This window comes from Centrocercus urophasianus, unplaced genomic scaffold (genome assembly GCF_019232065.1).
Source record: "Centrocercus urophasianus isolate 14NV4802_14NV808 unplaced genomic scaffold, USGS_Curo_1.0 seq_14, whole genome shotgun sequence".
Classification (NCBI taxonomy): Eukaryota; Metazoa; Chordata; class Aves; order Galliformes; family Phasianidae; genus Centrocercus; species Centrocercus urophasianus.
In genome coordinates, this window is record NW_024884586.1 from 2,768,310 (window position 1) to 2,784,527 (window position 16,218).

The 16,218-nt window shown below is 41.8% G+C and overlaps 1 protein-coding gene across 1 annotated transcript in view; it reads right to left on the minus strand.

The window, feature by feature from the left end:
- IPO7 (importin 7) overlaps positions 1–15,943 on the minus strand; it is a 33,113-nt gene extending 17,170 nt beyond the window's left edge. Inside the window, exons 1-8 of the mRNA XM_042813865.1 lie at positions 15,832–15,943; positions 7,125–7,206; positions 5,371–5,524; positions 4,897–5,055; positions 2,641–2,797; positions 1,974–2,063; positions 1,482–1,576; positions 1,295–1,379 (exon numbers count right to left, since the gene is read on the minus strand). Of these exons, the coding sequence (XP_042669799.1) occupies positions 1,295–1,379; positions 1,482–1,576; positions 1,974–2,063; positions 2,641–2,797; positions 4,897–5,055; positions 5,371–5,524; positions 7,125–7,206; positions 15,832–15,915 (906 nt within the window). The 5' untranslated portion in view covers positions 15,916–15,943. The remainder of the gene's footprint in view (positions 1–1,294; positions 1,380–1,481; positions 1,577–1,973; positions 2,064–2,640; positions 2,798–4,896; positions 5,056–5,370; positions 5,525–7,124; positions 7,207–15,831) is intronic.
- Between the last annotated feature and the right edge of the window lie 275 nt (positions 15,944–16,218).

Below are 16,218 nucleotides of genomic sequence, written 5' to 3' on the forward strand. Positions count from 1 at the left end.
TAACACAAGCAACAGAACATGCTTATCAACTTACTATTAACATATACTGAAGTATGTAACCCATACTCTAAGGGCTCCATGGCCTAAGGAACACCACAGCAGCAGTTCAGTATGCAAGAAATATAAACTAAAGGCTCTTCTTCCTCAGCAAAAAAAATAATCTTGGGACTTTGGTGAAAGAGGACTTGTGGTATTACAATGTTCTTTGTGGAAGTTTATGCAAGAAGATCTAGTTTGCTGGTGCATTTGAGTTTTAGGAGAATTTGAAGTTGCTTGGGCTTTTTTTGTCCATTTTTAATTTAGAAATGATTCTCCAGTTAAACAGAATTACACACTGGAAAGCCTAAATTCATCAATATTCAATGAAAAAAATGAGTTACAGTCCTTGAAAATGAAGACAAAACTGAGGATCAACAAATGGTCTTTAGAGCCATGCTAAAAAAGTGCTCCTGGACAAACATTTCCAGTTTCTTTTAACATATCAAAGTAATCACCTCCCACTGTTCAGATGCAACAAAGAAAAAAAAATTAAAGCAAAGAATAAGAGAAGAGGTAAGATGAAGTGAGAAGAGGCAGTATGTAGGATGCAGGCTGCAGGGAAATGGCAGAACAAATTCTACAACTGTATAAAGGAACAAGCAGGCAGTAGAGTTCAACCAGTGTTTAGTACTGGTTCATCGGGTCTTTCAAAACAAAAAACATCTTGAGCAAAAGAACCACAGACACAAGGGTTAAGAATCAAGGTATTCCAGCTGGGTAGGGCAAGCCTGTTTGGGTCAAGCTTGAAGTAGTTTATCCAGAAAAAAAATGCTGGATTTTTTTGGTGTGACATACACATTAAAATAATACAGGCTAGATGGTCAATGAGGAATACTTGTAAGATATTAACATTAGTAGTATGCTTCAAGTTTATACTTGAATGATCAGTAATCCCAACATACATTTATATCTGTTCATCCATAGCAAAAGGGTGAGAAACACTCGAGTATTAAGTCCTACAAATCATTAGAACTTCATCACGAATGAAAAACAAAAATATATTTAGGAAACTGAAATGAAAAGTGTTCCTTTCTTCACTGAAATCAAGAAAGCCTTCAACTCCCTCAGATTTTGCATATACAGTCTATTTGCAATCTAATTCCTTTCAAGTAAACAAATTTCAGAACTAACACAAGCACACAGATTGTAGAAAAACTCCTGAGACATTTTATAAACTTGCTCTAAGAGAACAAGAAGGAAGAAATGGTCACAAAGTCTACACCTATCTCAATGCTCCCCAGGTTCTGTTTCTTACTTGCTGAACACCAACAGCAAACGCCTTCAGGAACACTTCAGCAAACTCATTGTATTCCTTGGAAACATTGCCAGGGCTCCCATACCTAGAATTTGAAGCAAGTATGCAAATTAAAGTGTGAAGTGCTACTGCTGACTTAATCATCTGGTTGAGTTCTTAAAGGTAGTTATGAGGGAAGCTAAGTTACCTCTCAAAAAGTCTAGCTAAGATATGCAAAGCCCACTTCTTGCACTTCCACCAAGGCAACTCAGGTCTATCATCTTCATCAACTTGAAGAGTTTCCTTTAGGAAAAAATAATAAAAAAAAAATTACATGACTTTTGGACAACGAATAGCATATCTTACTTTACTTCAATTTACACTGAAATTAGCACATCACACTTCTAACTTAAAAGCCTGAAGTACAGCACATCTAAAAATAAGTCCTGTGATGTACTCTGCTTAAATGATCAAATTATTGAAACAAGAAGCCAAAATAAATTATGCTACACTTTGAAAACAGAACTCCTGCACACATTACATATGTTTGAAACTTGTCTGGCCTGTTTACAATATCCTATTCATTTTAAAATTATTTTCTTAGCATCTATTGAGAAAAACCACACAGAAAGAATATCTTTTTAAAAATTCAAGTGAAAAATATTTCAGATTAAACAGATAATAACCAAAAGACACTTACAGCTGGTACATCTCTATCAACAACAGTCTTCAGGATTTCTATCCATTCAGTCAAGTTTTGCTGATTTATCAACTCCAAAGGTAGCGTGTACTTATTCAAAATAAAGACAAAAATTATAAAGCAATTTGAAAATAACGTTACATTCACAGTTTGAATTTTAGCTCTTTCAAGTCTATGTCCACACCTAGCTTCCATTAAAAAAAACAAGAACTTAACACAAACTGGACCGTATCCCTCAATATCCTCAATGCTGCTAGAAATTTTCATTGCAATCTCGCTTATGAAGCACTGGGACACTACTTAAACAGGTATTGCACTGATTTCTGAAGCAGTCAACACGTTAGCAGTCACCTTATGAGCTACATTTGCACTGATAATCCTGCGTAGGCTGGCCTCTACAATCTGCCATTAGAAAAGTAACGTCAATGGTTTTGTAGCAAACACTCCAGCTTAGGGGAGAGCATGCGTAAGTTTCTGTCTGATGCCAGACCAGGAAAAAGTATAGCACTGATTTTACAGCACAATTAATTACCACAGCCGAGTAAATGCAAATTATTTGCCACAACTAATCTAATACTGTTAATATTTCACTCTACTTTAAGAAAAAAAAAATAATAATAATGCTTTAAATTACTTATTCCAAAAAACACACAAAATTTATTTTTACCTGGACGAGGGCATAAAATATTTTGAAGATTTGCTTCTGGATGAGGACAGACTGATCAGATGGATCACTCAACAGCTGAATGAAACTATCCTTCAAAACTGGTAGAAAATGTTGCATTGCAGCTATCAAAGGACTACGCTCCTCTGGTTTCTTATACCTTTAAATAAAACACAGCTAGCTTTATAGGTCTTTCACACAGTCTTGGAATTCTCTAAGCCCACCTCTCTCCAGAGGAGATACAAGTAGTTTATACTACAGTTCAGAACAATGTGTGGTTAAAAAATCTCAACCATTTCTAGCTACAGAACTTGGAGTAAAGCTCTGAGCCACGCAACATTACAACCAAAAAGCAAGTTGAAAAATGAAGGAGTTTGTTACTCCACTATAAATCCACATTATGTTTCTCCTAGTACTGCATTCCTGTCAATGTACACACTTCGAATACTAAATCACATTCTGCCACACTATTACTGTAGTGTCAGAGCACTACAGAAATTGCAAGCAAAAGGAAGGCATTTATTGCCAGACATAGCAGATGTTGGGCTAGTCAGTAAAATTCCAGAAGTACATCCATCAGGGTTCACACTTCATTAGAAATATTTCCAAAAGCTGGATTGCTTCACCAGCATTAAGGAAGGCAAACTGAAAGGTCTCCCACATTTTGCCATCTGATTTGCCCACATCTAACGATCTGAATGTAGGCCTGAAGGGCACGTGACAGACTCGCAGCAGCCTTCCATTGCAACACCCTCTGAAATAGGGCCCCAGATGTTTCCATGCCTATGCTGAAAGGAGAGCTCCATTCCCTTTCCCAAAATATTTCAACATTTCTGAATTAAAATGAGGCCACATTTTTAAATCTTCCCCCCAGCTTTTAATTTGCTAAGAAGGAAGTCCTTATCAACTCAAGCATTCACTCTGCAACACTGCATCTAGTTCATACCAGCAATAACTAAGAACGAAGTAAAGAATCACCAAGAATATACAGCATGATTTTTCTGTCTAAGCAATTAATACTCCTGAGTTCTTGTGGGAAGGTTTTGTTTGTTGCTTTTTCTTTGTTTTGAAGATGCATCTTTTGTAGACTTTTCGCTACTAGTAAACATTAATCAACGCTCAGTCTTACCAGAGCCAATTTGCAGAAATATAAAGTCTACTCATTTTGCTCCCAAATGACCCGTGCTGTAAAAACCACCAACAGAACACTGAATTCCAAAATCCTGTTCAATATAGCTTACACATTTCTATAAGATTTGTAAAGCCCATCCTTGCTAACTTCACCAGAAAGCAAAGTATGAATAGTTGCTGGCCCCAGTTAAAGCACGTGATCAGCTAACACTCTGAACACATCTGTTACCTTAGTTAATCATGCAATGACTATGCTCACATTAAAAGTCTTCCTTACACAGGATTACTACACTCATAATTTACCACCAGTCAACGCTTCGTGTTTATCTCACAGATTTCTGCTGCATATTCAATAAAATATATTTGAAAGTTGAGTAAGCTTGCTTTCTTATCAGGACTTCCCATTTTTATTCACAGAAAGACCTCTGGAATGCAATTACTTACAGAGGGGTTTAAAGCTCTTCTCTTGAAAACGATTTGTGAGGAACCATTATCCACCCATTCTAATGTCATCAATTCTACATCAAGTAACACTGCACATAACGGCCTTCAGAGATTAAACTGTGGATTCCACCAGTTACACTACTACTGCTGCCCATGACTTCAGGATTGCAATCTCTGCCACAAAAAGCAGCCTTCTACAGGACAGAAGCAGCAGAGTTCCACCTAACTTCTCAAGCTCTAAAGCTTTGAGTGTAAGACCAGATACAGAGCCAAAGACATTCAAAATTTACAAGAGGATCAAACCAAAGCTGACTCATTTTGACATTTCCTAACATTCAAGATTTCACACTTTGAAACCTTTGTATGTTAAGTGCTACTGATACTCTAACATTTCAATCCAAATATATGTACCACCAAATCAGCCCTTTAAAGATGCACCCTTTCTTCCAATCTTAATTTTCTAACAGAAGCAGTTTTTTCTGTAATCTCTTAGTATAGAAAATATGAGCCAGCAACTGCATGGTAAGCATTCAAGGATATTCTCTAAATTTAGATGTCTATCAACCTGTGCTCCATCCCACATGCAATTTCACACTGTTGCAAAATATACGTGGTACACAAGAGATATAAGCATATTCATTCTGCTCTTATATATGGTAGGAAAAAAAAAAACACACCACTTACTCATAGTTTTTCACAAGTTGATAAAGACATAGAAGAATCCCAAGCCAACAAGCACTGTTGTCAGACTGAAGGTAAAACCCAATTTTCTCCACAACTGCAGTCCAACGACTAGGATAATCATGCTTGATAATATGATGAATGCAAGTAGTAAGTTGTACTCTGCAAATCAAGTGTATTAATGATGAAATAATTAATAATATTCATGTGGCACTGCAACAACTAATCCCACGACTTAAATTCAAGCGTATTTTCTTTAAATAGGAAGTTTAGGTTCCACACTTTCTGTTGAATAGTGCTCAATTTAAGAAAAAAATGAAGCGACAGGGGTCTGACTTTTTCATTGCGAAGGATTTTCTACCAGTAAGTTTCCACATGCTTAACATTCAGGCTATCTCAGTTGTGTAAAAAGAAGAAACAAGCACACAGAAAAGTCAGAAGCCATAGCAAATTCAAAGACACGCACAAACTGCATACCTGATCAGCTCAGGAGAATGAATAATGGCTTCTACAATATTTTCACGAATACAGTGTCTATCTTCTTCTGGGATGGAGTAAGGTGGAATCTCTCCAGGTGCAGTTTCCCGGTCCGGCCAATACTGGGTTATCATATTTTTCAAGTAGATAACCCCTGTCAGACAAAAGTAACAAAGCAGCTCATAGCCACAGTATCAAATGAACGCTCATCTTGCCAAGACAAATCTATTTCAGAAGAACTGACTGTAACGATCAATGCATTGACCATTTCTAACAAGGAGAACCGTAACACACAAAACATACAAGTTATTAATTTGCCATGTTGCATTTCTTCACCTATTGTGATATTTAGTACTGTAAATAATGTGTATCCACATGAAAATACCAAACACTTTTCTTCTGTTACTTATAAAAAGCTCATGTAACACTTCAGCAGTAAGCTGCTGAAAAAATCCTTTACAATATTTCTTGCTATTTTCATTAAAACAGACCAAATAAAATTAACACTAATGACTATCTAAAACATCCTATGTATTTTCCAAGGGAAAAAAAAAAAACCCACCAAAAAATTAGGTCCCTCATACAAGTGTAAATGTTGAAAGAGAGCTCCTTTCTACCAGTATAACGGGCCACAGCACTTTGCAGCTGCTGGCACAATTGGGCTGCTGGCACAAATGCATTCTTTTACCTTTTGACAACCAAATCCAAACTGCTTATTTGGCTGAGTATAGCTTACAGCACTTGAAAAGAAACAGACTGACAAAGGCAACAGGAAATCTCAAATTACAAACTAATAGCAAAGTTACTATTAATCTAATTCTATATACAAATCCCCAACGTAAATTCTTTCTGCAAACCTCACATCTACCTTCTGAAGAGTCAGAAGCAAACGGTTTCTGAAAGGGTCTGCGTGATACAGAACAGCCTGCAGATATGTGCTATGACAACACTGAAGTGATGCAGACTCGAGTCTGCCCTCAGTGGGATTTATCATACCATTAATTGCTTTGCAAAACACGCACTGTTTGTAAGCTCTGTGCTGTATGAGCTGTCCCCACCCTCTACAGACTGCTTTATTTTTTTTATTAGCTTATATCAAGGTGGAATTCTCAGAGGTTTTCAAATCTCCCTTTTTTCTCACATACGTGTTAAGCAGTACCCTAACACATAATCTTAATTGTCCACAAGCATCAAGACAAAAAACACAACTTAGGCTTGCACTACAACTTGGAATAGTCTATTATCCGGAAAAAATCCAAATCAGTGGCCAAGATCCTATCTCCTGAGCTGTCTGAATCCACAGAAGGATTGTATCAGAAACCTTTATCAAGTAATCAGAGTAGCTTTTAAGGTGATATTTGGAGCTGTCAATACACAAAATTGAATTCTTCTGATGACTTTGACTTATGCAAATTAAGTGGGTTCCAAAGGACATGATTTGTTTTCTTCCACTTACAATGTTCAGAAACATTAGCATGCTAGCAGAAAATCAGCTGCCCTGGCCAAGTGTACTAGCACTACTCTGGTTTCCCAAAGATCAGAGAGACAAAGGGGGGCAATCATTGAATAGTCAGCCACCTTTTCTTTCTCTAATCTAGTGTATGGTGCCAGGTGAAGTTATGATGAACATAATTCTGATGACTCCTGACTTTCAGGAAATCAATACTGTTAGGATTCCTCAGCAGTATCTGCACGTGTAGCTGTGTGCACACACCATTACAGCAGAAACAACGAAAAAGGATTTGAAAACTTGCCTGCCTGTCTCACTGGTAAATCCAGTTGCTCGGACATAGTGATCTGAAGCAAAGTTGAAACGAAGTTCACTGACTTATGAGCCTGTAAAACACAAAAAATAAATAAGTTGTAAATTAACACTGTCATAATTTAAGTTTTCATTTCGGAATACTCCTGTTTGCTTTTACCACCTTTCTATAATGATGTGACATTAAGAAAGGAATACCAACAACTCAGGGTTCATGGCTAGCAAAAATTTAGCTAGCAAAACAAAGCATTCAAAAATGCCATGCTCATTGTATGCTGAAGACAGCACAATAGAGGAAAAGTCCTACCATTTCAGGTAATGGAGTTTGAAGAAATCATTAAGCAAGCTTCAGGAATCAGCCTTTTATAGCCACTCAGTGCTGGAAAAATTACTGAATATCCAGAAACAAAAAACCAACTGCAGCAACTTTCAAGTGACCTTAAACAAGGCACCAGTTCATTCTATCACCTAATCAACAGACACTGTATTTCTAAAACCACCTGTAGCCTTAACCAACATGTTCAAGTTATGCTTCACCTTTTTGAGTAGTGACCACTGCTGCTACTGCTTCGCTGCAGCAACTGTAAGTGCAACCATACAACAGCAGTACAGAGGCTTAAGTGGAGTCAAATTCTATTCTCAAAAAAAAAAAAAAAAGCTATCCTTATTTCTGACTGGAAAACAACATCATTTCCCTCAAGGTCAAAAGTCAATGGAGTGGACCTGCAGCTGCTTCATCTACACTAATATGACAACCTTGGTTCATGTGCTCTTTGAAACAATTCTATCAAAGGCAGCTGTACGGACTTAAGTATCACTACCTGTTAAACTCTTGGAAAGCAAACTCTTACCCACTTACTACTCAGCTTTTTACTTTCTACACAAGCAAACAAACCAGTTCTTTGAAAAGCAGTAAAACTATAGCACCCATTTATAAAAACAAAACAAAGAAACAAGAGAATGTCTAATTTGCAGCAGAGCAAAAGAACAGGAACTGCCTTTCTGTTTGCTTAGTAGAACCAAGAGCTCACAGACCAAAAAGTCAACATTTCTCCTAAGCAGGTAACACTGCCCAGCTCACTCCCATCTCACCAGGTTCTTGTCTTCGACTTTAATTTTCCTTATAAAACATCTCCTAAATATTCTAACGTAAACAAACTGATAAGGGACGTGGCAGTTGCTCATGTATTTGCACAATAATTGCATCTGCATAGCTTGTTTCATCCCCTCTAATATTTCATTCTGATTTTAAACAAAGAATTAATTTGACTGAAGATTTGCCCCGAGATACTAAAATGTTGTACATTAAGAATCTACTGACTTTGGAAGTCCCACAGCAGCAACACCTGCACTTGGACACAGTATTCCACTGTACCCCTAACACTGGTGTACCCAGTACTCCTATACTTAAATGCATTAAGAACTTGTCGAGGAAAGGATGCAGTTTCAGTAACTCTTAGGTATGAGTAAGGCTGTATTACAAGACGCTCAAAACAAACTTAAAGTAAGAAGTTATGTCCTTCTACAGTAAGTAGGATAAATTTAACTGTCTTTTTAGTACTGAAAATTCTTCAATGCATTTCATGTTCAGAATTTGGGAAGTATTTAATCCTAGAACATTGAAAATAAAGTATTCCTTTCATTTTCTTGCGACAAATGGTAACTGTACTTCGAAGTAAAGCTAGTATAAAAGATATTTCAATTAAAATATAAAAATAAAAAATAAGCTGCTTAAGTACGGACAAAGAATTGATGAGAATAAAAATTGAATAAGGAAACGTTAAGTGCCTTAAAACCAAAAAAACAATCAACTAAAATAGACAGCAATACACAAGACTGCCACGCACTGAAATTTAACTGAATTAATCCCAAATAATCTTTTCCTATATTAAAAAAATAAATCAAGACTGAGACTGTAATTGTAGCAAGCCACAGGAGCGCCTAAAACCATGGCCTATGTTAGTATGCAGAACAAGTACATTTCCCTAGAACCATTGAGGTTGGAAAGAGCACAAATAAGTTCATCTGAACAACGCCAGCCTGTCCCCACCATGCCCACATCCCTCCTCCCACATCTGCATGGTTCTCAAGCACCTCCAGGGACAGTGACTCCGCCACTGTGCCAACCCCTCACCACTCCTTCACTTTCACTGCATCCTCTAAACTATTAAGTTATTTGATATCATAGAACCAGAACATTTCCACCATTACCCTTGTCTCCTAAAACCTTATAGGTATCTTCCTTATTAACATTTCAGTCATCACACACCAACCAATCCCAGGGATGTGCTCCTCCATCAGTTTTACTGGTTCAAAGCACAGACTCAGGCTAGAAATAATTGGTGATTTTAATACAACCGGCATATAAAGTAACTCCTACTTTTCACCTGAAACATCCTATTCATTCATTCACTTGCAGCAAAATTCACACACAGCTCCGTGAACACTATGCATTCTATACAGAGGACTTCCCACCACTTCACACCGAGCTTTCCCACCCCATCAAAACCAACAGCTTCTAGAGAGGCTGAAATGTTGGAGAGGACAGCTACATGAAGGGATGTGCACATTGAGTGGGCATATGAGAGCCCAGGTACCACACAACTCCTCGCTTGCTCCCTCGTTTTGCTTTACTATAAGAAGAACATCTTCTTTCAGACGTTCTCTTTCAGATTCTTTTTTCAGAAGATCATAGAGGTGCCGATTCTCTATCTGTGGCACTAAGAATACTGAACAGACACACGTTTCAGCTATTTTAATCTTTAGTATTTTTGTACTGCAGACATGGCTGGCCTTCAGGACGTTGTGTTTACCTTCACTTACACCACTGCTAAAAAACCAACCAAACAAAAAACCAACAACCAGCACAGACGATTAGTGTTGGTCTGCAGAGACCTGCAGAACACAACAACTAAAACCACCATTTCCCAACAGCTTCTCTCATATACTCCAACTGCGCGGGGAACAGAGACAACTTCTGACTGAAGCTGTGACAGTTCAAACCTTCTCCCTTTCCATTCCCAAAACCATTCTCACGCTCCTTGCTTACAAGCACCCTTTGCTAGCATGAATATGAAATTAAGAGAACTACGATAATTGCAAAAAGAAGTTTGTGTCATAAGTCTATTTCCCAACACGCACGTCAGCACTCAAAAAAAAAAATCATCTCAAGTCCTTCCCCGTTACTAATCTTCCAACATGCCGTGTCACTGGTATGACTTTCTGTTGTCTAAGAGCCAAAGAATCTGGGGACTTTTCCCAAGAGCAATCTCTGCTATGCAGCCTCACTGGCTGAGGAATGCATTCTATCAGACCACAAACGTTGCACCACTGTCTGTTAATATCAGCATTCCAGAACATACAATCTTTGTTCATCTTTTTCCGCAGGCTTTTCTTAGCCAAGACGGTTTGCAAGCCATGTGCTAAAACAATTTTCTTATGAGGTGTCGTGCCAGCCTCAATCTGAAACATATATCAAGTACAAAGAAACCAGATGATGGCATGCAGAACTACCAACAGTTCATTATGATACACAAAGGCACTTGTTTCCACCAATGATACCCACTGAAGACATTCTTCTCTAATAGCACTATTATTTGTATTTTACACAAAGCATGCATGATATTAACCAATTAAAAATGAGCTTAATCACAGGTGAAATTGTCTCCACACATTCTTCTTAGATATTAAGTGCATCTGCAGAGTCAGAGTCCTACACCTGGAAAGCAATAACCATATGCATCAGCACAAGTTAGGGGCTGGAGAGGAGCTCTGCAGAGAAGGACCCGGGTGTCCTGGTGGACAGCAGGTGGCCACGAGTCAGCACCGTGCCCTCGTGGCCAAGAAGGACAATGGTGTCGCAGGGAGCACAAAAAAGAGCATGGTCAGCAGGTGAAGGGTGATCCTCCCTCTCTACTCTGCCCTGGTGAGGCCACAGCTGGAGTGCTGTGTCCCATTCTGGGCTCCCCAGTTCAAGAAAGACAAGGATCTCCTAGAGAGAGTCCAGCGCAGGGCCACAAAGATGATGAGGGGCCTGGAGCATCTCCTGTATGAGGAAAGGCTGAGAGACCCGGGGCTGTTCAGCCTGGAGGGGAGAAGACTGAAAGAGGATCTTACCAATGCTTATAAGCATCTGCAGCACAGGAATAAAGAGGGTGGGACCTGGCTCCCTTCAGTGGTGCCCAGCAACAGAACAAGGGGCAATGGGCACAAACTGGCACATAGGAAGTTCCATCAGAACACAGGGGAAAACTTCTTTACTATACAGGTTGCGGAGCACTGGAACAGGCTGCCCAGAGAGGTGGTAAGTATTTTTCTATGGAGAAATTCAAAACCTGCCTGGATGCCTTCCTGTGCGACCTGCTGTAGGAAACCTGCTTCAGCAGGAGTTGCACTTGATGATGATCTCCAGTGGTCCCTTCCAATCCCTACAGCTCTGTCCTTCTGTGAAGCACCTCCTTAGCTGTTAGCAAAAAAGCAGATCAGAATAGTAATAAAATATATACTACGTGTTGCTAAACTAGAACCTTCAGTTGTATTAATACAATTATTCAAATTAGCACACATTTAAATAAAAGCTATAACTTATCTTTTAAAGAGCTAAAAACCACAATTTAAATACATTTCCTCAATTCCAATTCTTAAGAGTGCAGTTTTTTTTTATCTAGACTGTAACAGCACTGGGTGAACACACAGCTATTACACTGAGATGAAACAGCTTGGCTTTTTTTATAGAAAGGTAAGGTCAGGAACTGTAAGGCCACGCTGAATCAGCAGACTCCTCTGTAGCACTCTTTCAATCCTTTTTTAAGAACTCAGCAGGTGTGGAAGTCATTCTGACCTCAGGTTTTTGCAAGCTGGTTTTACCACCTCTTTTGCAGCCGCAATGCATATGTAAATGAAGCTTAAGGTCCACCAAAAACACATACATGCATATCAAATCTGGAAAACGTATTTGATGCTCACTTCAGAGTGCTGTCTGCAAGTTCTGAAATCTATTTACTTTTCTATTAAGAGGAAAAAGGAAACGTGCTCTTTGTAAAAGTTAGCTAAGCACACGCAGTAACCATTTGCTGAGCCATAAGAAAGGGGCAAAGCACCCTTGTCTGCTAGGATTCTGCCTTGCATTAGTTAGCATGATTCAAGCATCCAACTGCTTCCTAGTGACAGCAACACTCCCTCGATTCCGCACTGGCCCCAAGGGGATTTCTGGTGCTGGATCAGCCTCTGCATACACAACTTAAATCCATCCTCTCACAAAAGATCTCTCGTCTAACACACAGCACAACGTACAAACGGAAAACCAGGGGGTGGAAATAGGAAAGAATAATCATGCACTTTCATGAGAATACCATGCTAAGAAGTTCCAACAAACACTCATGATATAGTAATCAGATAAAGCCAGGAAACTCGTGCTGCTCTTGGTCTTAGATACACTACGGTATATAGGTGCAAGTGTCATACATGAAGATCACGTTATACCTCCTAGGTAAAAAAAAAAATATAAAGTAACATTACAAATACCTATCCTAAAGCATTCAAATACACAGCATGCCAGTATTTTGAAATCCCTGAGTGAAAGGTATGTAAAAAGGAACTTGCTCTTTTCCCTTGGACAGCTCTTCACTGCAAAGTTCCCAACAGTTAGAGTCCAATCATTTTGGTTCATCAATGCATTACTCTGGCATTTGGATCTCCTGAGCAATGAAAGGCACTACACGAGGTCACTTTGTAAAAGAGATTGCACGCTATGATGACATGTTCACAAGCTCAAGCAATTATTTTTTTTTTCCACTATCACTTGTATCAGAACATGAAAGAGAGTAAACACAACTTCTGCAAGGCACCTCCCAATGGAGCAACAGGGTAAAAACTCACTTAAACCCTGTTAAGCTTTGGCATACAAAACATTATGAGTGACTGGGGTTCTGGTTTATCTTTTCTTTAAAAAATAATAAAATTCTCGGAGAAGTTGGATAGCTCTTCTGAAAAATAGCTTGTCCACACCGGGGTTAATCTCAAATATGGTTATATGATCAATTCTCTTAGCTGCAGAGGAGAGACCTGCAAGGCAGGTATCACCTAACAACAGCACCTTGACACGTATGTGGATATTAAAGAATGAAACAGCACTGTGCATAATTTTCAGGGGGTCGTTCCATAGCTGCACAGTTAAAAATATCTACTTTCATCATCACTTCTGGGAAACACTTTATACACACAATATGAAGACTGCTTTGAAAGGCAATAAAGTCCTCCTGCTGCTTTCCAGTAACTTACTGGAAGAGTCTGGTTCTAAGGCCCTGTAAAACTGTCTCCTCTGCAAGACAGCAGAGACAAGCAAACACCTCACAGTGTATCATTACCTGGAAATTATAAGAAGCTGGAAGTAATACACTGGACACAAGGGCTAACGGTATCATTCTCTTTAACCTGTCCCATTAAAACCAAAGAGATGGACAGCCCTGAGCTGCCTGCATTTAGCATATCTCAACTCAAAGTCCTCACAGTGCTTCAAGCACAGGTCACATAACTTGTCAAAATGTAGTGAAAGAGAATAGAAGAACGTGTGACTTAGCCAAGGTCAAAGGAAAAATAAGAAGGTCTGTACAAAACAACACTCACACAGCACAGCCCCTTTCTCAAGTCAGTGGAAACTCTTGCTTGGTAAGGGTTCGATGGACAGATCTAGATATTTAACTTGTCATTAATTAGAAATATCAGTTACTGGCTGAAGCTCATTCTTTCCTGGTAAGGTAGAAGGTTATTCTACTCAAAAGTCCCCTCAGCTCAACAGAGACACTACAGGCAAAATAAGGATACAATAAAAGGTCAACCAAGGACAATTAATAGACAAATTATAAAGGTGTTCTTCTGTCCCTAGCCACCTGCAAGATTATTCACTGTTGTAGGATTTCATCTCAACAGAAAAGCAAAGACATAATTGTAATCAAATATTAACTGATAACATAACTGCTCTAGCAGTTAAATTCAGAGTAGTATCCTGCAAGCAAATGCATAACTGATTTCAGTAACTCTATGTAAAAACAAGATCATGAAAGTGAATAAAACTACACATGTGCATCAACGCTTGCAGGTTTAGGGTGTAGTAGCTTGGGCTGTTTTTTAAGTTTTTTATCACAAGTGGTCTGTGAAAGATCAGTGAGGCTGCATTTCAAATAAGGAATTCTTAGTCTAGGGTTCAATGACATCTGGTGCGTCTGAAAGGGCACATTTGGGTTTTATTCCAGTTTAATGCTGATGTAGCGCATGACAGACCATGTTTTGATTGAGAAACGTGATCAGAAGGCAGCTGATGGTGAGCACAGCCCCTCACGTACAGTTAGCCATTTGTTGAAGAACCCAACTGGCAGAGAACACAATTTCCTGCACGTTCGCCAACTCAGTACCTGCAGAAAATAGCTGGAATAGATTCGAAATAAGTTACTATATATAGATATTGACAAGCACAGAATAAAAAACTCACATTTTGGAGTCAGATTAAGATTTCATGTTGTATTTATAAGCCACAGCATTATTTTTACTTTTAGTTTACAAAGAAACCACTGAGAATACTTTTTACAGAAAAATACTGAGGAGATAGCCAACTACTTTGCACAAATCTAATCGCTGTGTGGTGTTCCAGCTACGGACTGCAGTCGCGTCCAGCACGCACTTATTGAGCGACTTCCAGGCACTCGGTGCAGCTACACACTCTCACAGTATGACAAGTCGTACTTCCAGTTTTTGGAAGTTCCCTGCTGCCAGCAGAAGCTGAGTGAACACGGCCATGCTGGACATACTGCGGTAGGCCTGAGGTCTGCTCCAGGGCGACAAAGGAAAACGTGTGTGGGAAGGCCCGGCTCGGAGCACCGCGGGAGCTGCCACGCAGGCTCACCCCTCACCTCCTCCTCCTTCAGCCCCTTCCCTCCACGCCAACCACCGGAGCACCTTTTCTTCAAGATGTCCGGAAGCCGCACGGCTTGGGTTTCGTCAAGAAGGAGTTTCCAGCTCCCAGGTGAAGCGAAACAAGAAGGCAGCTGTCTCCCAGGCCCGCGGAACCGGGGCCCGCCAGCTGTTAGGCCGCAGCACGGAGGCACACGGTGCGAGCAGATGACAGGGCCGGGCCGGAGCCCCGCCGCCTCTCTCCCGTCTCCCGGGCACGTGTTGCCGCTACACCCGCTCAGCACGCCCAGCTCGGCCACGCTGCCGTGCCGGAGCCCGAAGGATTTCGGGGAACGCGCGGCCCCTCGCCCACCGGCCGAGTTCAACGCGGAGCGACGGGACTCTCGCAGCCCGCTCCCAAAGGCGGCGAACCTCCTTGCACTGCCCCCGCGGGTCCCTCCGGCGGCCCGAGGCCCCGGGTCCGCGCCCCGCTACGACCCCCGGCCGAGCAGAGGCACAAAGGAAACGAGACGGCCCGCCGCCGCCCGTTCCCGGCTCGGAGCCCCGCCCGGCCCGAGCTCCGCCGCCACGTGCGGGGACGCGGCGGCCCGGCCCGCGACAACAGGCGGGTCCCCGCAGCCCGCGCGGGGAAGACGGGCAGGGCCGAGGGAGCGGGCGGCCCGGCCCCACTCTCCCCCGCCCGCCGCGCCGCTCCGGGCCGAGCCCTGCCTCGCGGCCCGCCCCGACCCCGCCGCCCGCGCCGTGCCCCTTCCGCCGCGGCGGCCGCCCGGCCCGGGCCCCGCGGCTTCCCTCACCTCGTTAAGCTGCCGCTCGGCGGCTTCCCGCAGCGCCGGGTCCATGGTGCCCCGCAGGGCCTCAATGATGGTGTTGGGGTCCATGCCGGCGGCGGCAGGAGGCGGGGGGCAGGGGCCGGGGCCGCGCCGCGCCGTGCGCACATGGACCCGCCGCCTCGCAGCGGCCGCCGGCGCGAAAGGAAGGGAAGCGCCAAAGGCCCGGATAGAGCGGCCCCCGCCGCCGCCCGCCCGCCAGCGGCGCCCTTCCGCCGCCCGCGCCCCGCCCCGCGCCGCACGGCCACACGGGAGCTGTAGTAGCGGAGTCGGGGAGCGCCGCCATCGCCTCCTTCGGGGCCGGGCTCGGCGTTGTCCGGAGGGGGTTTGACGCCGTGGAGGAAAAAAAGTTTC